We start from the raw sequence: 24200 nt of genomic DNA, 5'->3' as shown, positions 1-24200 counted from the left end.
CAAGTCCGTTTCCCCTTATGTTGCTCTTTTGTAGCCACTTCCACTTTCCTTCTGCCCCACCCCTACCCCCTTTTAACCTTTAGTGATCACCTGTCCTCTATTTAAAAATGTTTCTATTTAAAGAATATTATATAATATTATATAAATGGATTTATACAGTATATAACCTTTTGGGATTGGCTTTGTTTTAGCTCTTACTTTTAGGTGTTTGATCCATTCAGGGTTAATTTTTGTATATGGTATGAGGTACAAATCAAATTCATTCTTGCATGTGGATGTCTGGTTGTCTCAGCACCATTGTGGAAAATACTGTTCTTTCCTCATTGAATGGCCTTGGCACCTGTGTTAAAAATCAGTTGACTGTAGATGTATGAGCTTGTTTCTGGACTCTCAGTTTTATTCCAGTTGTCTTAGTCTGTCCTTAGGCCAGTAATACACTGTCTTGGTTACTGTAGATTTTTTTTTTAAAATTTTTTAATTAGGGAAATTGTGAGCATACAAAACAAGCATACATAATGTACAGAATTCCCATGCATCACCCATCCACCAACACCTTGCATTGTTGTAGAATATTTGTTACAGATTATAAAAGAACATCATCAAAATACTACTACTAACTATAGTTTATACCATTTGGTATATTTTTTCCATATACTCCCCCTATTATTAACACCATGTATTGATATCATACATGTGTTATATTAATAGTTCATGAGAGAATTCTCTCATAGGTTACTGTAGTTTTGTAGTAAGTTTTGAAATCATGAGGTGTAAGCCTTCCAGCTTTCTTTTCAGGATTGTTTTGGCTTTTCTGAATTCTTTGTATTTTTTAGGATCAACTTTTCCGGTTCTGCCGAAAAGGTAGTTGGAATTTTGATAGGGATTACATTGATTCTGTAGATCAGTTTGGGGAGTATTGCCATCTTATTAATTTTAAGACCTCCAATCAGTGAACTTGAGATGTCATTCTGTTTATCTCAGTCTTTTTAAATGTCTTTCAACAGTATTTTAAAATTTTCATTATACAGGTCTGGCATTTCTTTGGTTAAATTTATTCCTAAGTATGCTGCTCTTTTTGGGGCTTTTGTAAATAGTGTTAATATTATTTTTCCTTTTTTTTTGGAGTTACTAAGGATTGAACCCAGGATGTTGTTCATGTGAAGCAGGCACTCAACCACTGAGCTTCACCTGCTCCACAGTATTGTTTTTTTAATATCAGTTTTGGATTATTCATTCCTAGTATATAGAAATACAACTGATTTTTGTGTATTGATCTTGTATGCTTAAAGTTTTGTTGTTTTTATCAACTCTGATATATTTTTTTTTCCTGTTCTATTTTTTTTTAAAGAGATTGTATAGAATTGGTGTTAATTCTTTTTAAGCTATTTGGTAGAACTTTGCAGTGAAACAATTTGGATCTAGAGATTTCCTTTTTTGGGAGTTTAAAAATTACTAATTCAATATTCTAAATAGTAATAGGGCTCTTCAAATTATCTATTTCATATTGGGTGAGTTGAGGTTGTGTTTTTGAGGAATGGATCCATTTCATGTTGGATGTCAGATTTATGTGTGCGGTGTGTTCCGAATGTGCATTTATTACTTTTTGATGCCTGCAGGGTCTGTAGTGGTATCCCTTATTTCTTTTCTGATAACTGGTAATTATTGTCTTATCTTTTTATTTTTTTTTTCTTTTTCAGTCTTGCTTTAGAGGCATTTTTCTCTATTGTTTTTCTGTTTTAAATTTCATTGTTTTCTGCTTATATCATTATTTCCTATTTTTCTGCTTGCTTTGGTTTTAGTTTGCTCTTTTTCTAGGTTCTTGATGTGGGAGCATGGATTATTGATAGGAGACTTTTCCTTTTTTCTGATGTATGTGTTTAGTGCTATAAATTTCCGTCCCACACTGCTTTCAGTGTGTCCCACAGATTTTGAAATGTGCTTTCATTTTTATTCAGTTCAGTAATTTTTTTTTTTCCCTTGAGACTTCCTCTTTGACCACTGGTTTTCAAGTGTTTTCTGTTGTTGATTGTAGTTTGATTCCATTCTGACAAGAAGAAACACTCTGATTTCAGTTCTTTTACATCTTTTGAGGTTTGTTTTATGGCTGAGGATGTGATCTGCCTTGGTGTATGTTTCAAGAGCACTTGAAAAGAATGCATATTCTTCTGTCATTGGCAGGAATGTTCTATAAATGTCAAGTTGTGTTGAGTTTTTCTGCATATCTTTACCTTTTTTCTGTTTGTTGAGAAGAGTTGTGTAGTCTTTAACTATAACTGTGGCTTTGCCTCTTTCTGTTTTCAGTTTTATTAAACTTTCTTTTCACATATTTTCTAGCTTTGTATACATTTAGGATTACTATGTCTTCTTGATTGATTTACCCTTTGGTCATTATATAGTGTCCCTCTTTGTCCCTGGTAATTTTCTTTGTTCTGAAGGCTTCTTTATCTGGATTAATATTATAACCACTGCTGCTTTATTTTTATTAATGTTGGCATGATACAGCTTTTTCCATCCTTCTGTTTTCAGTATTTGAAGAGAGTTTTACTACGTTAGAATATAAGTTTGCTATTTTATTTTTTGCTCTTTGCTGTTTTTCATTTCTTTTTCTTTTTTGTCTTTCTGTGAGCTACTTGAACATTTTTTAGAATTCAATTTTGTTTTATCTGTAATATTTTTTGAAAAATCTCTTTGTATATAGTTCTTTAGTGGTTGCTCTAAGGTATCATATTTTATATTTTAAAAAGAATGGTCAACCTAATTGCCATTTTCTAGCGTAAGATTCTTTGACTTCTTGTCACTTCAACTTTGTTGAAACTGGTTTTCATTACCATTATAGTTTCCAAGAAGTTCAAGAAGTTCTAGGCCATATGCCTAGATAAATTGTTTACTTTTCTGAAATGGCTTGAGGCAGGGAGTTCCCATTAAAAGGTTCCTGTTTAAAGTACTAAATCCTGCCTCTTTTAATGTAGGTAATTATTTGCTGAATAAGTATTTCATTCCAGTTGTGCTATAGTGGCAGATATCTGTGCATCTTAAGTAGATTTGATATAAATTGCATTCATTTGATTACTCGTTATGTTTTTTCCTCTTATTATATTTTGCTAGTATGGTTGGATAGTATTCTAGTAAAATTATAGAGTTCTGTTTTACTTTTTTACCTGAGAGCACGATGAACTGTACTGCTGCATTCATTGGTATGCTTTAGCTTTAGTAGTGTAAGGTTGGTCATGTCTCTAAAGGATCTGTTAATGTTCATACAAGAATGTATGTTTTTAAAGTAGAGGAGCCCTCTGGGTTTACAGTTTTACATGAACTGTAGTTATATCACTTTAGTAATTTGGTAGGTAGACTATTTTGTCTTTGGTTTACCTTGGTGCTTTGTAATGTAGACAGTAAATATTTGAATACTCAGAGAATACTCAATTTATTTCCAATATTAGGATTTAAAATTAAGTATTTTTTCCCTCAGAGTGACAAAAAGAGTAGTCCCCAGAAGGAAGTTAAGTATGAACCCTTTTCTTTTGCTGATGGTAAGTAAAATTTTCATTTTAACTGAGTTGTTAGTATTTTTTTAAGGTAAAAAAATTACTGTCTTTTCACTTATCTGCTTGTGCAGGTATCAGGTTTTTTTTTCAGTCATGTTTTTTGAGATATAATTTACCTCAGTATGATATTGTAAAATTCAGCATACAATTCTGTGATGTCATACTTCATAACACATCTTTCATAAGCTGTCCTGGTGGTTGGACAGTAGTATCTAACTAATACTATCTAATAATAGAGTTGTTCTTCTCTTGTCTGAATTCCCAGTTTTAGATTGTTACCTAGCTTGAGAAACCATGTCTATTAATTCTCTAATAGTAATGGATCTACTTCTTCCTTTAGATATCGGCTCCAATAACTGTGGATACTATGACCTACAAGCAGTGCTAACACATCAGGGAAGGTCTAGTTCTTCAGGTCATTATGTGTCATGGGTGAAAAGAAAACAAGGTAAAGACTTATTTTTTTCAGCTGTTAAATATTACTTTAATGTTTTGCTTGTTACAAGTTTTACAGCATGGTGGTTCTCAAAACTTTTTGGTCTTAAGAACACTCTCAAATTCTTAATTATAGAGGACCCTAAAAACCTTTTGTTTATGACCAATATATCTCTTAATATTTACTGTATTTTAAATAAAGCTGAGGAATTTTAAAAAGTATTGTCTAAAAATGACAGTAATAACCCACTATACATGAACATAACATTTTAAATATTTTTAAAACAAGTTTTAGTGTGAAATACTGCTTTTCATTTTTGTAAATGGTTCTATTGTCTGGCTTAATAGAGACAATATCTCTTATCTGCTGCTGTATTCAATCTGTTGCATATACTCTCTGGAAATTCCAAAGAAACTTGAGAGAATGAGTGTAGAAAAGACAAACAATGCCTTAAAATTGTGAAAATATTTTCAATCTTGTGGAACCTCTAAAATGGTTCCAGGGATCTCTGGCAGATAGAATATTGTTGTGCATAAAATAGCTTGAGTCATTCTTTTGCAGTGGAGCTCTGTGGAAGAAATCCTGTATATTAATTTTCATATTTTCCTCTCATTATTTAGATGAATGGATTAAGTTTGATGATGATAAGGTCAGCATCGTTACACCAGAAGATATTTTGCGGCTTTCTGGTGGTGGAGACTGGCATATAGCTTATGTTCTACTTTATGGGCCTCGCAGAGTTGAAATACTGGAAGAGGAAAGTGAACAGTAATCTTCATTCTAGCTATTTATGCTTAGGTGTGAAATAAATGTTACTTGTTGATAATTTCTATAATCCAGAGCTTTAGTGGAAGATATTTAGCTGGTTTTGTTTCCCCTCACCTGGAATAAAAGAGGGCAGAAGCAGACTTGAAAGCCACACCATGAATCAACCTGAAAAATTTCAGAAAAGATAAAATTATCTTTGGACTGTGCTGCCCTATATGAGATGTCAGAAAGACATTTTTAAAAGGCTTATTCCTTGCATAATTAAAAAAAAAAAGGTTGTTGGTTGAAATGCCTTTCAACCATGATCTGTGATTTTTCTCCCTGCCTTTCTTAGCCCAAGATTCAGCAACCAGGTGTTTACTGCACACCTATTATTCTGTTATTTGTTGTTGTTCTTGCATGGTTCAAACCACCATTCATAGCTGCCCTTCCTTTGCCTTATCTAACAGAAATTTTGCCAGGAGGTGGAAAGGAAAAGTGTTGCTCTCATTGTGTAAACTCAGTGCTGCTGTCTACATCCCATGGAAACATGGGTACAATCAAGTATTTGTCCAGCCTGACCGGCTGCTCAGTCTGTTCTGTTGCTGGCTTTTTATGACTTTAAAATAAATTGTGATGAATAATAGTACATTTGATTATACATTTATTAAGTCTCTCTCTGATGTACTATGGTTTGTACATTTAACTCTTAACTCTGCAATGGTTTTGTAGTAATCAGCCTTAAAAAATGTTGACAAGCTCTAGTTGCGTATTTTTTAGGAAATGAGGATCTTTAATAAAAAAAAAAAAAGGGAGTAACAGCTTTGACCTCAAGTCTTTTGTCTGTTGAATGTTGGCGCATGACTGAAGAGTTTCAGATGTTTAATACTTAATAATTTCTGCAGATGGTTTTACTTTGGTAAGTGTCTATTTAAAAATGTCATCTTTGGCTGCTTGCATTGTAATATATTGTTTGAAAATACAAAGTTGTAAAAGTTCTTTGGATGCTGAGTGCAGTGATATTCTTTTTAGTCAGATTTATTCCTTAGCCCAATTGGTGGTTTGTTTTCACTTTCCTGTTAATCTGTAAATTCTTAAACTCCATCTCAAAATTTAATCTTAGACCAGTGATTTTAAGGTGATGGTAGAAAATACCAGATGTAGGTTTCTTAATCGTGTAGCTATCTTGCATTTTAATTAGTTACCTATGCTGTTTCAGGAGTTTGATCACTAGAGAAACCAATAGAATATTCACTAATTTGTCTGATTTTGAGTTAGGTATTTATAATAAAGTTTTAGGGCTTATCATAAAATTTCCTATCTTTGCTTTATGTTGTCTTAATGCTCTGCAGATAACCAACAGGTTCCTCTCATGTGTGAGCAATGTGCTATAATCTGAGAACACTAGAAGATAAACTTCACCTGAATTGTGACTAATGTCAATCAGTACTTTGAGGGGGGATAGGGAAGGTGGAGCATAGAAAGGGGAAGATGACACCATAAGAATTGTAATGATTCCTTTATATTTGTATGATTCCTTTAACTTTGTAGTTTTTTTATGCACTGTCTCACTTGACCTGAACAATTTCATGAGGACATGAATCTAGCAGTTAGAATTTAGGTTTTCTGATTTGCAGGATGCGGTAGCTACTAGACCAGGTGAGGTAGGTTTATAATAAAGTATGTTGTCTTGTATGGAATTAGAATTTTTAAAATTTTAATTCCTGAATTGTCACCATTATAAAAAGTTTGGTTTCATTTTATTTAACCCAAAAAGCATTATTCCAAAGATTTTTTAAAAGTAGAGATTGGATTTAGACCAGTGTTGTTTTCAACTAATGAGCCTATTTTAGAATTCAGCCTTGCATGTAAGGTCTTTGAGAAGGGAGAACAGGCCAAAAAAAAAAAAGTCGCCTTGATTCCTGAACGTGCCTTAAATGCCATGCCACTTCAGTCTTAGAGCTGTGCAATGTCATTGCTTAACTAGCGAAGTTGAGCCCAAGCAGGAGCATTTACAATGTAATATGCTCTCAGTATCTCCTCTTCAGAATTCGAACAGTGAGGATCTAATTTTGGAGTCCTAACAGGTAATGCTTATGTGGGAAGGGGAAAAAGTAGATGGTACTGACTTTAGCCATTACTATCTAGTGCTTTGCTATTTACAGGGGGCTTTCCTGTACATCTCATTTGAACTTCACAATAAACCCTTAGGTAAGCTTCCTTAAAGACTTTTGAGAGGCTAAATAATTTTTTGTAAGACTAAAAAAACCTAGGTTTTAGACTTTACCCCAGTTCTTTTAAAGTCGGGGTTGGCAAACATTTTCTTTAAAAAGCCATACAGTAAATATTTAGGCTTTGCAGGCCACACAGTGTCTGTCTGAATTCCTCAGGCCTGCCATTGAAGCACAAAAACAGCCATAGACAATACTTAGTTTTACTGGCATACAGGCATGCTCATTTTTTTCTAAAAACAGGGCGCAGGAAGACCATCATTTGCCAGTCCTCTATGCTTTACAGCGTGAGCGAGAATAGAGCAGTCATGGCTTCTGAAAGTCTCATTCTGAGTTTTCAGAATAGCTTGTTAAATGTTTTAATGAACAGCACACAGAAAACTAATTAGGCATATCTTAGGAAACAATACAGTCCTAAATATCACTTACTGACTTCTTTATAAATAATTTATTTAACAAAAATATATTCTGTGATCTTGAGGGCACTTTACTTTGGTCATTTTCCCACCTCTACTCCCAAACCCGGGGGTTAGTTATCAAGATCCAATATGCTTTCTGTTGTTCTTGGAGCACCAGCCAACTGTACAACAACTGTTATAAAAATGTTTATTGTTTACCAAAACCAGTGGACCTCTTATCAAATGCTGCTTGGTAACAAAATCTTATCACAGTTTTAATAAAAAAAAAAAAGCTAACTATTTGTCTCATTGTCATTAGTTAGACTTTCTGCAAGGTCACTTAATCCAGATTTAGTCAATGCATTAATCAGATTCTCAGGTGTTGCATGTATTCCCTCTTGATCTTGCCAGGCCACTAGTAGCTGCTTAGCTCTCATCTTCATGTCTTCACTGTCACACTCAATTTGCCTTATTTCAGAGTCTTTCATTTCCAAATAGGGAGCCAAAACCTTCCATTGTTCACCCAGCTTGTTGGCAAATACATCTATTTGTTCTCCAGTTACAGGTTTGTCTCGCCGCTCATCAGGACCTATAAAATATAGGAACTGTAAATTATATGCAAAGTGTGCTGACATGTAACTCAAAATACACAACAGAACTGGAAAGGAAGCCACTGAAAGAATAATCATCTTTAGTAAGCTTTATTTAAAAATTAAAACTATTTTTCTTATATTCTCCATGAATTTTGACACTGCTTTTAAAATCATGATCATTAGGTCAATAATCAGTATATTTATATTCTGTTCCCTCCAATCCCCCCAAACCCCCCCAAAATTAACAATAGGTATGGGTCGCCTTCAAATGCAAGTACTTTCCTTCCCTTTTATAAAATATCACCACTTCCAAATTATATTGCATAAATGTAATATTTTATAACTTTTCCTGGGCAGGCTGCACTTTCTTTCACGCTGGGCAGCTCTCCTTACGGGGCGCACTCCTTGAGCATGGGGCTCCCCTACGCGGGGGACACCCCTGCGTGGCACGGCACTCCTTGCACGCATCAGCACTGCGCATGGGCCAGCTCCACACGGGTCAAGGAGGCCCGGGGTTTGAACCGCGGACCTCCCATGTGGCAGACGGACGCCCTAACCACTGGGCCAAAGTCCGTTTCCCTCAAGTAATAGTTTTAATTTCCTCACTGAAAATAAGTCAGAAACAGAGCTGAGATAAAATGTTAGAAGTTGAGAAGTAGATCAGATTAAATAACATACCTCTCAACAAAGAACCCCAATCTTTTCCAATTTTGTAAAATAGCCAAGAAAATTCAATTCTTACTTTCGTTTTCCTTCAGTAAAGCATCATTATCTTCCTCATCTTCATCCTCACCTGTTTTTATTTCTTCAGAAGGAGGCTAAAAATCGGAATAATGTTTAAAAGAATGCCAACTTTTGAAATAAGACACATTTGGATACTTTTTGATTAGATATAGTTAGTGATGGGGAGATTCACAGTAGAGGACCTAGAACCTTACCCCTGAGAGGGTTAAAACTATCATGTGAGTATCATGTAAGGATCACGAATAGGGACAGTCTTAATCTGAAGAAGGGTAATAGGGGAAGAGCCGAGAGCTGAAAGAGTCCCCTTGCCACCAACCTGGGAAAGGAGGCAGCAAAAGCATAGTATGATTTTCTGCAAATAGCTTATGTATTATAACAACTGTCTAAGAAATTGTCTAAGAAATTCTGGAGGACAAGTGTCCTTAAATTTTTTTTACTAATTTTACTAGATTTTAGATACACAGTAGAGTTACTAGTCTCCTAATGCCTTTCACTGGAAAAGCAAAACAGATTGTAGAAAAGCCAAGTTCCCTAACTCCACCCCTTTAAAGCCTGGTTTTAATATAATGCATTGGAAAATAGAAAAAATATATTTCTCAGTTCACAAGTGGACAATAGTTTACCCAAAGTACTGTGGACTTGGTTTAATAATTTTATATACAATATGTAATTTAAATTAGTTCTTTACCAATTTAGCAAGAACTTCCTATAAATTTATGCCCAAATGCATCTTCTTCATTCTAAAACATTGGGGGGTGGGTAGGGGTGGGTTTGTTGATCACTATTCTTTTTTTCACATAATAATTTTAGCTCTTTTCTCAAAGAGTGATGGTAATTTTAAAGAAGACAACATCAACTTAAAGGATATGAAAAGTTGATCTCTATTACTTACTGGCAATTCCTTGGCTAGCTTTATTACCATGTTTTCAAGATATTCTGGCAAACTTTTAAACTGCTGATTGGTTGGCTGGAAGAAATGAGGGCTTCTCCGTGCCAAAAGTCTCAGTGCTCTCCAACCATAATTTGAATTGTTTACAGCCCTATAAAAAGAAAATGTCCAGCTTGTAATTTAAGTTTAATGTCCTTTTACTTTCTAGTTAATGCAGCCCCGTCACATGAAATTCTGTATTCTAAGATAAGTACCTGAAGGCACTATTCTTTTTATTCTGATGCTGTTTCTAAAGGACTTCTAAGTGTGTAGCCCACTTATAAAAAATATAAACCAACAGAGTTCCAGGAGATAGGTTCGTATAGAGCAAAAACATTTAAAATTTTATATACAAATTTAACTTGATAAAGTCAATTAGTTATGTCCAGTACTGGCTGGAAGCTGTACACACAGGGCAGGAATCATACATCTAATTAATCATAGGTAGACTATGTTCAATGAGTTGATATTCATTCAAGCATGTACCCTGCAGATAGGAGTTTCAAAATAAGTTATACATTCAACATTGAGTTTTGATCATGTTACTTTGATCATGTTCAATTTATATAACACCTTAATTTTAATTCACTTAATGAAATGGTTCAAACACTGAAAGGGAAAAACCCAAAAGCCAACACACAATAAACAGTGGTGCCAAGGAGGGAAGCCATAAACTGTCCCCTGATGAAGCACAACAATAATAGGTGGTACACAGAAAGCGTGAAATAGAGGCCACAGAAATTACTCTGGAAATAGGACAAAGCTGCAGAGAATCCAAAGCACAAATTTATTACATTTATGAGTTTGGTCAAGTCATTCAGAAGTCTCCCTAGCTCTCTAAGTGACTGCAGTTTATTTAATAATATCTCCTAAATGAATCTAGAGGCATAACTTGTTTTACTGTATGTTGCTTTATGGTGCTTCACAGATTTTTTTTTTTTTAACAACTTGAAGGTTTGTGGCAACACTGCATCAAACAAGTAAAATATGGGTGAGTTAACTTCCTGCCACATTTTGTAGTTCTCACAATATTTCAGACTTTTTTCATTATTAGGTCTGTTATGGTAATCTGTAATTTTTGATGTTACTACTGTAATTGTTTTGGGGTGCAACAAACCGCATCCATATAAGATGGCAAAATTAATAAGGGATGTGTGTCCCATTGCTCCACTGACCAGTAGTTCCCCATCTCTCCCTCTCCTCAGGCCTCCCTGTTGCCTGAGACAACAATACTGAAATTAAGCCTATTAATAACCCTATAATGGCCTCTAAGTGTTCAAATGAAAGGAAGAGTTTGCACACCTCTCTCTTTAAATCAAAAGCTAGAAATGATTAAGCTTACTTAGTAAGGAAGGCATGCCAGAAGCCGAGATAGGCTGAAAGCTAGGCCTCTTATTCCAAACATTTAGCCAAACTGTGACTTTTAAGTTGAAGCCAGTGCTTGTTTACCATTCTGAATATCCTAGGCCCGTAAGAGTTATGCTATATCAACTGCCTGTGCTCTAAAAATGGAACATAGCCTAGATGACCGCACATCTGTTTACAACATGGTTTACTGGGTATTTAAATAAAGATTCCTTTCAAAAAAAGATTACTGCTCATTGACAATGCACCTGGTCACCCAAAAGGTCTGATGGAGAGGTACAATAAAATGAATTGTTTTCATGCCTGCTAATACTAAATGTGTAGCCTATGGATCAGGGAGTCATTTCTACTTTCACATCTTATTTAAGAAACACATTTTACAAAGCTATGGCTGCCATAGATAGTGATTTCCTCTGATGGATCTGGGCAAAGTCGAATGAAAACCTTCTGGAAAGGATTCATCATTCCATATGCCATTGAGAATATTTGTGATTCATGGGCGGAGGTCAAAATATCAGCATTCACACAAGTTTGGAAGAAGCTGATTTCCAACCCTCATGGATGACTTTGAGGGATCAAGACTTCAGTGGAGGAGGTAACTGCAGATGTGGTAGAAATAGCAAGAAAACTAGAATTAGAAGTAGAGCCTGAAGGCGTAACTCAATTGCTACAATCTCATGATAAAACTTGAATGGATAAGGAGTTGCTTCTTATGGATGAGCAAAGTGATTTCTTGAGATGAAACGCATTCCAGGTGAAGATGCTGTGAACATTGTTGAGATGCAACCAAGGATTTAGAATATTACATAGACTTGGTTGATAAAGCAGACTCCAATTTTGAAAAAAGTTCTACTGTGGGTAAAATGTTATCAACTAGTATATCATGCTACAAAGAAATCTTTCATGAAAGGAAGTATCAATTGATGTAACAGACTTCACAGTTGTCTTATTTTAAGAAATTGCCTCAGCAACCCTGTCCTCCAACCAACAGCCCCCCTGCTCTGTCAGCCACTAACAGAGGCAAGACCTGCACCAGCCAAAAGATGATGACTCAATAAAGTCTCGGATGAGCATTTTTTAGCAATAAAGTATTTTTAAAATTTAGGTATGTACATTGTTTTTTTAAAGACATAATGCTACTGGACACTTAATAACTTTAAGTTATTAAAGTATGTAGCTTTCATATGCAGTGGGACGACAAAAAATTCATGTGACTTGCTTTATTGCAGTGCTCTGCAACTGAACCCTCAATATTTCTGAGGTATGCCTGTATTACCTGTGGGATGTGCTTGCCACAGAAGACCTGCAAAGCTACCTCTAGACAGTGGTGAGTCTTACCAAACTAACACCATGCTATGAGGCTTTGTTTAAATAGGCTTTTACTTGAATGTTTTAGGAATTTTTAATAGTCCCTATCAATTATATTCATAAAATTTCTTACTCTGTACAGATTCATACCATTCAAGTTCTTAAACTAATCTCAGTGAATGACACTTAAGAGCAAATCTACCTAGTCTCATCTAAGAGGGTTAAATCAATATTCATTCAAACAAGTACTTATTGAGCTGGGCATGCAGGAGTTTATGTACATCCTTAGCACTAAGAGGCAGTATAACATTGGGCCTGACTGGTTTTCCTGGCTCTGCCATGTATTAGCTGTGGGACCTACAGCAAAATTATCTAACCTCTGTGCTTTGGACTCCTTACCTGTAAAATGGAAATAAGTACAGTTTCTACCTTACCAGTATAGGTAAGTGCTTAGTAAATACCTGACGCATGGTAAATGTGTATGTCCATAGGCATCATTATTGATGAATACAAGATACCGATAAGAATGAGAAAAAGAAACAATCATTTCAGGAAGTGAGAAATGCTATGAAATAAATTTTACAAACAGGAGTGTAAAGAGAAGCATCTTTAAAGAAGGTGGCCAGGGAAACCTACTCTGAGGCAATGGCTGAGCAAAGAGCTGAAACAAGCATCATGGGAAGATCATGGAGAATAGGGCTCCAAACTAGTGGAACAGCAAGTGCAAAGATCCTGAGGAAGGAAAGAACTCTTGAATTGAAGAACAAAGACGGCTGATGTGGTTAGAGCAGGGAGGAAGAGGAAAAGATGCTGATGGAGAGATGGATATGGACCAGAACAGGGTGGTAGTCTAGGTTGTGGCAGGGAGTTTGGATTTCATTCTACTTTTAATAGGCAATCATGAGGTTTTAAGGAGAATTACATAATCTGACATGAATTTAAAGATCACTGGCTGCTGCATGGAGAATGGACCACAGAAAGATTAAGAAGTCATAGTAACTATTAACTCTACTCACAGTGGGGGAAGATAGGATAGAAATAAAAATGGGAATCATCAGCATACAATAAGAATATTCACTGAGTGCTACCTACATGTCATGTGTGGTGGAAAGTGAATTATTTTATTTAATCCTCAGACTAACCCTTAAAATAGGTGCTATTACTATTGAATAGATAAGGAACAGGCATAGAGGAGTTATATGAGCCTTAGCAGCCTAGCCAGTAAGTGGCAGAGGGGACTGGAGTCCAGTCAGACCCTTAAATCCCTGCATATCTTGGACCATGGGCCTGGATGGTGTCACCTTGAAGAGTCTAGTCCTGGAAGTTACTGCAAAACTTGGGTGTTAGACAGAGGATGAGGACAGCAATGGACAATAAGTGTTTGGAAAGCAGAGTGAGGGAGAAGGAAAAAGGAGGAGAGAGTAGTAGTATGGATGTCAAGAGAAGAAACCATTATGTAAGCAGGGGGTGAGCAACTGTGGCAAGTGCTGCTGAGAAGGCCAAGAAAAAGCAGGATTTCAGGGATTTTGATAAGAGCCATTTCAGTTAAGTGATGGAAGAAAGTCTAAATGGAAGATGCTGAAGAGAGAACTGGAGGTGAGGAAATGAAGGCAGTAATTATAAGTAATTGTTGGAAAATACTGTGCTTTGAAGGAGTTAGAGAAAAGTAGTTGGAGGGAGAATTTTTTCTTACTTAAAATAAGTATGGAATGGTCCTTGAAATCAGGATGTAGAGTAATGTGAACTTGGGTATACAGACTCACCTGGGAGGAAAAGCATTACTCTAAAAACCGTCTCCCTCAATAAACTTTCTAGTATACATACAATTGCTAAGAAAAAATATTGGAGAAAATTAAAATGAACTCATGAAAAATATTACTTACTTATATTCATTTTCAACCATGTTCTCAGGGTCTGCCTGTTCAATGGCTTCTTCAAAAAACTCCTCCAAAGTTGGCATGTATTCCCTGGGCGTTACAAAATGACTAGTGAAGATCACATGTATTCTTAGTGTTCATAAAATGGTAGCAATAAAGGATTCTATGTTACCCATACTTTAGTTATGGATCTATTACCTAGGAACACAGATTAATATATACTGTATTATATACTAATGTATGAATATGCTGCTGTTCACAGAGGTGGCCAGTGGTTTAATAGCATTTGAATTTCGCTTACAAATGTAATCTTCACATCATGTCTATATTCATGAATTCTGTTTGCTTTAAATCTGATTTAATTAAACCAAAACTAATAACCAGATAAAAAAATAATGAGATTTTAAGAAGTTAACTTGTGGCTCTTATTTTAGATTGTTACCATGGTTGCATAGTTCTTGAATTTGTTTTTAGAAATAAAATTTTGACACACAGTTAAGCAAACAAATAAAAATAAACTCAGTAAAGACTTCTCTGACTAAAACTAGAAAGATGGGCTCTCTAAAGGAATACCAAGCAGCAAATCTTATGACATTCGTATTTCCCATTACAATCACTCCTAGCCGTGGCCTGTAAGGTTTCTTGGGAGTTGACCGTCACTCTTCTCATCATGTGTCTCACCAGACAAAATGGAGGGCTCAAAATAAAACCCCATCTAGACTTAACATCCACAAATGTTTCAGAACTATTTGCTAGTTTAAATTTTATCTATTTCAAAAACATCAGGACTAATGTAATGAACATGTATACATCCACCTCCAGGGTCCTGCCATATTTCCTTCAGGTCTTTACTCTGACTGGAATCCTGCTTCTATCCTTGTGAAACTTGATTTTTCTGAGGCACGTCCATGACATTCATTTTCTAGTGCTGTTATATGTAGTACTGCTCTCTAGGAACATGCCACAAGTTATGTATGTTCCTGTTGAGTTGATGAGGTGGTTTTTCTACTTTCTGCTAAATGAACATTCTTGGACTTGTCTCCTTGTATAAATCAACTAGAGGTTCTTTAGGCACTGTGGCTGTCAAACTTTCACTGCAACCCACAGTAAGAAATTTCACTCTATACTACAACCTGATACACATACATACAAACATGTATATGCATATGTATCAGATAAATATATATTGTATATATATTATATACCTAAGTGAAACAAACATTTCACAAAAGTGTATTTCCTAATTCACTAAAAAAATGAAGGTTGAAGCCACTAAATTGACTTCATAAGCCACCAATGATTCTCAACTTGAAGTTTTAAAAACACTATTTTAGGGTCAGTGGCACATCTTTAACTTGCAGATGTTACCAAATTGTGTTCCCTAGTTACTGTACCAGTTTAGATCCCCCCCCCAGTTGAACAGAAAATTGTTTTTATCAACAATTCTTATGAAATCTTGTGTTTTTCAAATCTCTTGGGTATGAAACTGCACTCTGTTGTGGTTTTTTTATCTGCACTACCAATTACCAGTGAGGGTTAGCATCATTGCACCCGTTAATTAAGGTTTCTACTTATGAAGTTGTATTAGTCCTGTGTCCATTTTTCTCCTGGGTTGACGTTTTCTAATTGATTTGGCAGGAATCTGTGCCAAAAGTCAGCACAGACTTTTAAATTTCTTTTGTGCTGTTGATTACCAGCTGAGAAAAGGCTCCATTCTATACCTAACACTTGAGAAAAGCAACACTTCATTTGATAAAGATATTTTAAACTTGCCTTGTCTCTGATTTACAGGCTTCCATATTGTCAGGACAGAGATTCCAAAGCCTTGTTAGCTCCTCACTACAAAATGAACAAAAAATACATTGTTATGGACCATCTTCAAATGCCTTTAAACTAGACAGAAAAATAGTATAATGTAAATAGTGGATTTGGGAATAATAAGAGTTTTATTTTTATCCATAATCTGGTATTTTGCAAATTTTCTGTATGATTATTTATTTTTATAATATAAGGGCATTAATAGTTTATAAACTCAAAAATTATGGTACCTCATGACAACTAGAAGTGAGCTGGATCAATCTGAACAACAGAATTCTGTCGTCTGAGACACAGGCAAACAACAGAACCTAGAGCTATGGATTTTGGAAGCAGGTGACAAAATGAAAGTTTGTCCAAGTGTGCAAAGTCACATTATAGGCACTATAGATCAATAGGGAGTAATGTGCTCTAGTCATCAATGTACACATCAAACACCAATTCACATGCTTGGACTTGAAAAATTGGATAGGTCTTATAGTAGCATCCTCAAAACATAAATATAATATCTCACAAGGAAGACAAGTTAACCTACTTTCCCATCAAAATCTTTTTGTTGGGTCCTTTCCCTAGGAAGTCCTCTGGTGCTGATCTCTTCCGTACAACTCTGGTAGGTTTGGAATCTGATGTTCTGTGATAAACAAAACATACACTATTTTTAGAATTACAAATGGATAGCAGAGATGGAAAAATGTTTAATGTACAAGGAAACTTATTGTTTTCTTCCTAAGAAAGATGAAAGTTTCATATTATGATAAAACACTTATCAGTTAGAAAACAAAAATGACACACTTATAGATAGCAAATTATAAGGGGGGGGATATATACAGTATTTTTTTCAGTAATTAAGAATAGATCAGTTTGCTCTGGAGACTTAATGACAAGAAACCTGAGTTAAATAATCCAAATTGAAATAAATAAAAGTAGTTGTATTAGAGTTCAGTATACTTTTATATGAAATGCATATACACATGTTTGTACATATTCACCCTGTCAAACTATATTTTGAAATGCCTTTTTCATATTTATTGTGATATCTATGTTTACCTTTCTTTAACAAAACTTGGGCAGCCTTCATTTTTCCATGAGTTCCAGTTTTCTTCAGTGTTTAATATATGCTAGGGTTAAAAACGAAGAAATTAATTTGCATAACGGAAGCCTTTGAAATTCTATTTGGTGCTAAGAAGACTATAAATATAAGACACATACCTCTACCATCTTTGAAAATCTTTCTCCATCGGGGGGGTTTTCAGATAGTAGCTGTGATTAGAAAGAATACACTAAGCTTTCAACAACTTTCTGCATCATAGTAGTGGTTGGCAGAGAACCAAGAAGTGTTTGTGGTCTTGTACCTGAGCTTAACTTTATCCTTATTTTCCTATTTGGGGCTGAAACAAAGAAAATTCTAAATTTCCATTTTTTTCAATCACGGCTTTGTCGCCTGTTGAACTTACTTGATAGACTGATTTTGTAGTATCTTCAATCCAGAGTGATTGCTCATCAGTTAAAACATAGTTTGAACTGGGAAACAAAGTAATACAAGTACACTTGAGTTACAACAGGGATATATATTCAATTTTAAGGGTTATAATATTGTCTTGAAAAACACAAGGCATATAACATAAGGTAGTTACACTGTAAACTGTCAAAAATTATCAAGACAGGAATAGTCACAAATGAGAGGATTATATGAGAAAATTCTTGATTTCATCCTGAAGAGTAAAGTTAGCATTGCAGACAAGGTGTATAAGGGAGACTAAAACATTCAATTAATTAATCTGATTAACTATAAACAGAGGAACGAGCAATTCCTTAAATAGGAAGTTTAAATGTGGGGTAAAACCTCTGAGACAAAATTAACATTCTTTTATCATGCACATTCAGATGAGGCACTCTATTTGTGTGTGTTTTATTGAAAATTTTTTTATTTGGACATAATTTTAGACTGTACTCTGTATTTTTAAAGCTCATTCAAAATAAAATGAAAATCCCAAACCCTGAAATAGAATGGTGGCAGGACCTATTAATAGCTGTCTCTCATTGTGCACCAGGTGCTTCACCGCCATCCAAAAAATATTGATAGATACCTTGTGCCAGGATCTAAGTACTTTTCATGCATTGCTCACCTAATTCTGTGTCCACGTTAAACAGACTAGTGGCTCAATGGATTTGCCCAAAGCCACAAAGCTTGAATTCAAACCTATGTCTGACTCCCAAGGTTTTAATCTTTCCTACTATGCTACACAAACCCTCCAAAATAGAAGGATAAGAACCGACATTTTGAGTGCTTAATATATACTGTCTTAAAATTACAAGTCTGAAAGAGATGAAGTGCAGCTAATGAGGGAGGAAACTGGAATTTGAACTCAGCAGGCAGTAAAGCCATGTTCTTTGTAAAACTAGTATAACACTAGTTTTATAACACTAGTTTGTCCACTTAATAAAAACACCATCAAGTTGCGTGAACTCCACTTGTATTATGGATAGTGCAAGAGCAAATGGTTTGTGCTGCAGGTGGAGGTATTTAGATAGACAGTAATGATCCTGATCAAGTTTTGTGAGATGCCAGAGAAACTGGAACTCCTCTGTGCCTCAAAGATTTACTTTTTCCTTCTTTCAGTTCTAACGTCCTAGACAGCCCCAAGCCTTGAGAGAGAAATACTGGCTTAGTTTGCACTTCAGGTTGAGAAGAGGCTTGCATGAAATGGGAAGGCATCTTCCCCTGCCACTAAAAATGAGAACTCCAGGAAGCCCAAGAAGCTTAGGAGAAGGACTCAAAACAGCACATTCACTCAACATCTTTTCTCTAAAACAAATTCCTGATTCTAGAATCTCTAACCAAAGCCCCCGTTTAGCTATGTCTGCTGCAAAGCAAGTGTTTTAGGAATGTGTCCTTTCTCCATAAAATAGGCCCAACGCATAAGAAATAAGCAAGTCCTCTGCTGTTTATGAATCGTTTACTACCCACGTTAACTTACCTTTTGAATTTGACCTGCCCCTTGAGATATTGGAATAAAATGAGATACTGCAACAGGATGTGTCGACGAAAGTTACTGTCACTCAGCTGTAAATCCATCAACTACTCAAAAAAAACAAAACAAAACAAGCACACACATACACAAAAACAGCACATTAAAATCAAGTTTTGCCTAAGGGTACAAGTTATGCTACTACAGAAATGGAAGATTCCAATTCAATTTAAAAAACACCTGTGGAGAACTCACTGCCGGTGAGACAGTACTACGCAAGCTCAAGGAGAGAGCAACAAAAGCTTCATTTTAGATACCTTGACCATTTTATGCCCTGAAATATTTATGCCGGTGAATAGCAGTATTTTATCTGCAGTCCTGACATCAGGATAAAGCAGAAATATAAAAAACCACTAAGATAAGTGTGCTGCCATTTTGCCACATATAAAGAAATCCTGGCTAAAAGGGGTTCATGTGGATGAGGAGCTAGCATGAGGGAGGCACTCATTTGGAGCTCTGCCTGTAAGAGAGTTGATGCTCACTCATAAAAGAGAAGGAACTGGAGGTGAAGAAGCATTGGTAAATTGCAAGGACTTTAAAAATTTATGGAAAATGGCATAATACTTTTATTACCACAAAATTTGAATTAGGACTAGGTCATTTATAAGGAATTTCTTCTTCTAGAATAGTCTTACCCTAATAATAACTTCCAGTGACAAGGCCAAGTCATTCTCTGTCCATACAGCTCTGAAGAAAACATAAGTCTACACCCACACACTCAGGCTGGCTCTGCCTTCAAGACCTAGAACACTGGCAAGTCTCCTTCTCCATGAATGACCAGTAAGACACCTGAGAGCCCCAGGAATAGGTTTCCTGCCCCATGTTCCAAGTCTCCTTGGCTATGCTCACACGTTCCGACTACTGCAGCCTAACCTCCACTAGCCATTGTATTCACTAACAAACTTTCCCACACTGCCAGCTCCTGTTTAAGTGAGTTAACTGTGTGTCTTTTTTTTTCTTTTTTTATTATGACAAGCCCTTCCATTCAGGTTGCCCTCACCTTGAGGGATTATGTTATTCCGTTATTCATCATATTACCTATCTCATCCCAAATTGGCAAATTTCAACAGCATGTCATCAGTCTCCCTTTCCTCCTGTTCCAGGGTGGCTTTCCTACCCTCAGTTTCTTGGCTTCAACTCCAGTGATCTTCACATCCATCTACTTTGGCCACCCACTCTCACAGCCATAAGCTAGATCTTGTTACAACTCATAATTCCTCCAGATATGAAATCTTGAATTCAAAATCCTATCTCATTACAACCATCCTTCCAGGCCCACTCAGTTGCTCCCAAATACCTAACATTTGGGCCTTATTGAGATCTCAAGTCCCTAGAACCCTCCTGTTTTCTATTAGTCTCCTCCTGTCTTTACTATAATCCTATGTTAATCTAGATAAGGGGTTAGCAAATCTTTCCTTAAAGGCCAGATAGAAAATATTTTAGGCTTTGTGGGCCAAGAGACAAAGTCAAGGATATTATGTAGGTAACCATTTATGTAACCATTAAAGAAATGTAAAAACCATTCTTTGCTCATGGGCTGTAAAACAATCAGTGATGGGCCAGGTTTGTACCTCGGGCTGATAATGGCCCATGCCTGGTCTAGACCTCATGGCCCAGCTCTTCAACACCCCTGACCCATTCTTTGTTATTACATCTCCTGGCAGAACCCCAGGTGTAGATCAAACCCAGTTGTTCTTCCACACCAACTCTAGGGCCTCCAATCTATGCTGGAGGCAGAGCTCCTTGAGAGAAAATAGTAAATCACACAATTACGCAGATGGTACCATTGCTAGGTTTGCCTACAACTTAATAATCTTTCCTGTCTCTAAAACCAGCAACCTTTATTTTCTGAGGCTATTCTCTCTCCTATTTGCCACAGCAACTCTTGCAACCTTTTCCGCTTACCAAAAACCCTACTTACCACCCCTCCTTGAGCACAGTAAATAATACATTCTCCTTCAATGAGGAGAAAAATTCGTTAAACTGGAAGTCATTTATTTTCTTGGCCCCGAAAAGAATAAATCAACTGCACTCATCTTTTTTTTTTCCATTTCCTTCTATCACAACATCTTCATGTTGTCCTTCCATCTGGGTATCCCCATTGCCACAGCAACCCTAACTCCTGCATCTTCAACCTCTTCTTTACAAGTTCCTTTCTGCAAGTATTAAATAACCTCTCAAAGAGATCCTACATCCTCACCTATTCTCCCTTTAGTAGCAAAGCTTCTTCAAGGAATTGGCTACATCCATGTTTTACAATTCACCCCTCAGCCTGCTACAATCTGGCTTTCTCACCCACCAATCCACTAAAAGTGTTTTTGCCAAGATCATCAATGACATTTGTTGTTAAATCCAATGAATACTCTTTTGATGGTCCTCCCTATACTTGATATGTGCTTGGCTTACAGGAGATCATAGTTTTCTCATTTTTCTCCTATTTCGCTGGTCACTCTCCAGTCTTTTCCCATTCTCCCCTTCCTTCCTTCTCCTTTCTATGTTGTTGTTTTTCAAGATTTGGTCCAGTAGTTTATTCTATTCCTCATCTACACTCTCTCTGACATGGCTGATGTCACACACTCAATGGCTTTTATTATTTATAAGCTGGTATGTCCCACAACTATACTCTCACTTTATAAGAGTACTTATAAGAACCTAGATTTAGTACTTAGACCTAAGTTTAAGTCCCAAATGAATGAGATCTCACTCCTAAACTCCAGATTTATATACTCAAATTAGCTACTACACATCTTCACTTGAATGTTCAACTGACACGTGATCAAATTTCAAGTCTAAAATAAAATTCACAGTATCTCCCACAAAGCCTGCTTTTTTCTAGTATTTGCTAATTCACTGAGAGGCACCACTATCCACCATTAGTCTAAGCATCTCTAGGAGGACTTCCTGGAGGAAGCAGCATCTAAACTATAACCAAGTTGGACAGAAAGCAGGAAGCAGAAAAACAGGACATACAAAAGGACATGCAAGTAAGAGCCTGGCCCATTCAATGACCTTCAAGCAGATTAGTTTGTCTGGCATGTATATATGAACTCCTGGCCTGAAGAGGTGAACTCATTTAAAACTATTGGAAGATGATTTTTCTTGATGGAAATAATGGACTGGAAAATAGGAGTAAAAAAAAAAAAAACAGATCCAAAGAGAGGTAGGAAGGGACTGGTATTATCATTCAAGGTAATTGCTCTATATTATACTTAAGGAAACAAGACCCAAAGAAGCTAAAATTACCCCTGCAACGTTATACAGTTAGCTGGTCACAGAGCTGAGCTTAAAACCAACACACTCAATTGTATTCTCTCAACCATAATATATACTTTCTAGTTCTCCTTTATTTTAAAAATTATACCGTTTACATCATGCCAATTGTAGCATAACAACATATCTTTGTAGATGGTCTTTGTTTCTTGAACAAAGGGCCTTTTATTGTTCTTGAGTTTTGGCCTTTCTGATACTATTCTATACCTAATAGGCTTATGCTATTCTTTTTAGTCATCTTTATTTGCCTTTCTGCTAATCAATAGTACATGTATTTAAATAAAATCCCTGATAAAATTAAAGTGAGTATGAAATCTTCCATTTCTATCACTTTAACAAGAAATACTTAAAACATGGTCATTTATTAAAGTTTGTCATCATTAACACATTAGCTGAGATCAAATTATCTGATTTTTAAATTATAAAATATTTCAAATGTTCAAAAAGGTATAATTAAGTAATACAACATTCATGTTCCCATTACCCACTTACATATCAAATTTTAATACTTTCACTTGTTCCATATTTGTTTAATAGATTACAGAAACTGTTGTAGATTATGGAAACTCTGCTCCCCTCCCTCCTTAGTTAATGCTACCATGTATTTGGTGTTTATGATCCTTATGCATATTTTTACACTATTACTACATATGTATGTATCTATAAATAATTATCAGACAGTAGTTTTGCATGTTTTCAAAAACTCTGTAGCTGTAATGTGTTAGCTGTAACATGCTAGTTTCATAATTTCATTATGTCTGAAATTTATCCATGTCTGTGGCTCTAGTTCAGGGGTGGCAAACTTTTTTTGTAAAGGGTCAGTTAGTATATATTTTAGGCTTTGCAGATCATACGTTCTCTGCTGCAACTACTCAGTTCTGCCAGTGTAGCACCAAAGCAGTTATAGAAAATACATTCATGAATGGGTGTGCCTGTGTTTCAAAAAAACTTACAAAAACGGGTGGTCAGTCAGATGTAGCCCACAGGTTGTAGTATGCCCACCCCTGCACTAGTTCATCCACTTCAGTGATTTACAGAGCTCTATTATATAAATTCACTATTTCCCAGTCTCGTGCTAATGAACATTTAGGTTATTTCCAAACTCACTTATAAAGCCATCATTAACAAAAACGCTACATTTTTTCCTTGTGTATGTGTGTGATTCTCTAGGGGCTGTATCTCTGAACAGAAATGTGAACTTCACTATTATAATAAAATTCTTCTGCATAGTGGTTGCATTAATCTATACTTCAACCAGCAGTATAAAAAAGCTACCATTTTCCTAATCATTGTCAATACCAGCTATTGTTAGACTATTTTTCTTTTGTTAGACATTTTTATTTTTGCCAACTTGATAAGTGTGAAATTGTTATCTTAGCATTTTAATTTCCTTAGCCACTAGAGATATTCAGCATATTTTATAAGCTTATTCACTCTTCAGGTGTCTACATCTTGAATTACCTGTTTTGTCATCTTCCCAGTTTCCTACTGTTTTGGAATTCATGTTATTAACCATTGGAGTACCGTGAATACTAACTGTTCTCAGCTATAAAGATGATAGATATCATCTAGTCTGTGGCTTGTCTTTTCACTTTGTCTAGGCTATCTTTTACTATTCTGAAGTTTTATATTTTAATTTTAACTGGATTGACCTTTTCCCACGACTTGTGCTTTTTGTGGCTCAAGCAATCGTTCTCAATTCCAAATACGTATTTTATATTTTCTTCTAAATATTTAAAAGGTCTTGCTTTTCTTATAATTTTAACTAACCAGAAATTGATCCTTGTGCATGTAATAATATATGGATTAAATTTTATTTTTTCCATATGGATGAGCTGTCCAAGCAATATTAGGACTAATCCATACTTTCTTCATTAATTTGTAATGCAAACTCTTTCATATATCAAGTTTTCC

The 24200-nt window shown here is 35.6% G+C and overlaps 2 protein-coding genes across 3 annotated transcripts in view; one reads left to right on the top strand and one right to left on the bottom strand.

Moving 5' to 3' along the window:
- The window catches only part of USP14 (ubiquitin specific peptidase 14), a 57710-nt gene extending 51669 nt beyond the window's left edge, over positions 1-6041 (top strand). For both annotated transcript variants that reach the window (XM_004484210.5, XM_058277514.2), the window contains exons 14-16: positions 3470-3530; positions 3886-3993; positions 4602-6041. In XM_004484210.5, the coding sequence (XP_004484267.2) occupies positions 3470-3530; positions 3886-3993; positions 4602-4753 (321 nt within the window). In that variant the 3' untranslated portion in view covers positions 4754-6041. The remainder of the gene's footprint in view (positions 1-3469; positions 3531-3885; positions 3994-4601) is intronic.
- A 1510-nt stretch (positions 6042-7551) lies between these two features.
- THOC1 (THO complex subunit 1) overlaps positions 7552-24200 on the bottom strand; it is a 53225-nt gene continuing 36576 nt past the window's right edge. Inside the window, exons 12-21 of the mRNA XM_004484213.4 lie at positions 18966-19066; positions 17442-17508; positions 17197-17247; positions 17035-17105; positions 16523-16618; positions 15946-16011; positions 14179-14262; positions 9587-9734; positions 8693-8768; positions 7552-7946 (exon numbers count right to left, since the gene is read on the bottom strand). Coding sequence (XP_004484270.1) covers positions 7651-7946; positions 8693-8768; positions 9587-9734; positions 14179-14262; positions 15946-16011; positions 16523-16618; positions 17035-17105; positions 17197-17247; positions 17442-17508; positions 18966-19066 — 1056 coding nt within the window. The 3' untranslated portion in view covers positions 7552-7650. The remainder of the gene's footprint in view (positions 7947-8692; positions 8769-9586; positions 9735-14178; positions 14263-15945; positions 16012-16522; positions 16619-17034; positions 17106-17196; positions 17248-17441; positions 17509-18965; positions 19067-24200) is intronic.

The sequence above is a fragment of the Dasypus novemcinctus genome, chromosome 16 (assembly GCF_030445035.2).
Source record: "Dasypus novemcinctus isolate mDasNov1 chromosome 16, mDasNov1.1.hap2, whole genome shotgun sequence".
In the NCBI taxonomy this organism is placed as follows: Eukaryota; Metazoa; Chordata; class Mammalia; order Cingulata; family Dasypodidae; genus Dasypus; species Dasypus novemcinctus.
This window is presented reverse-complemented; position numbering and strand designations above follow the sequence as displayed.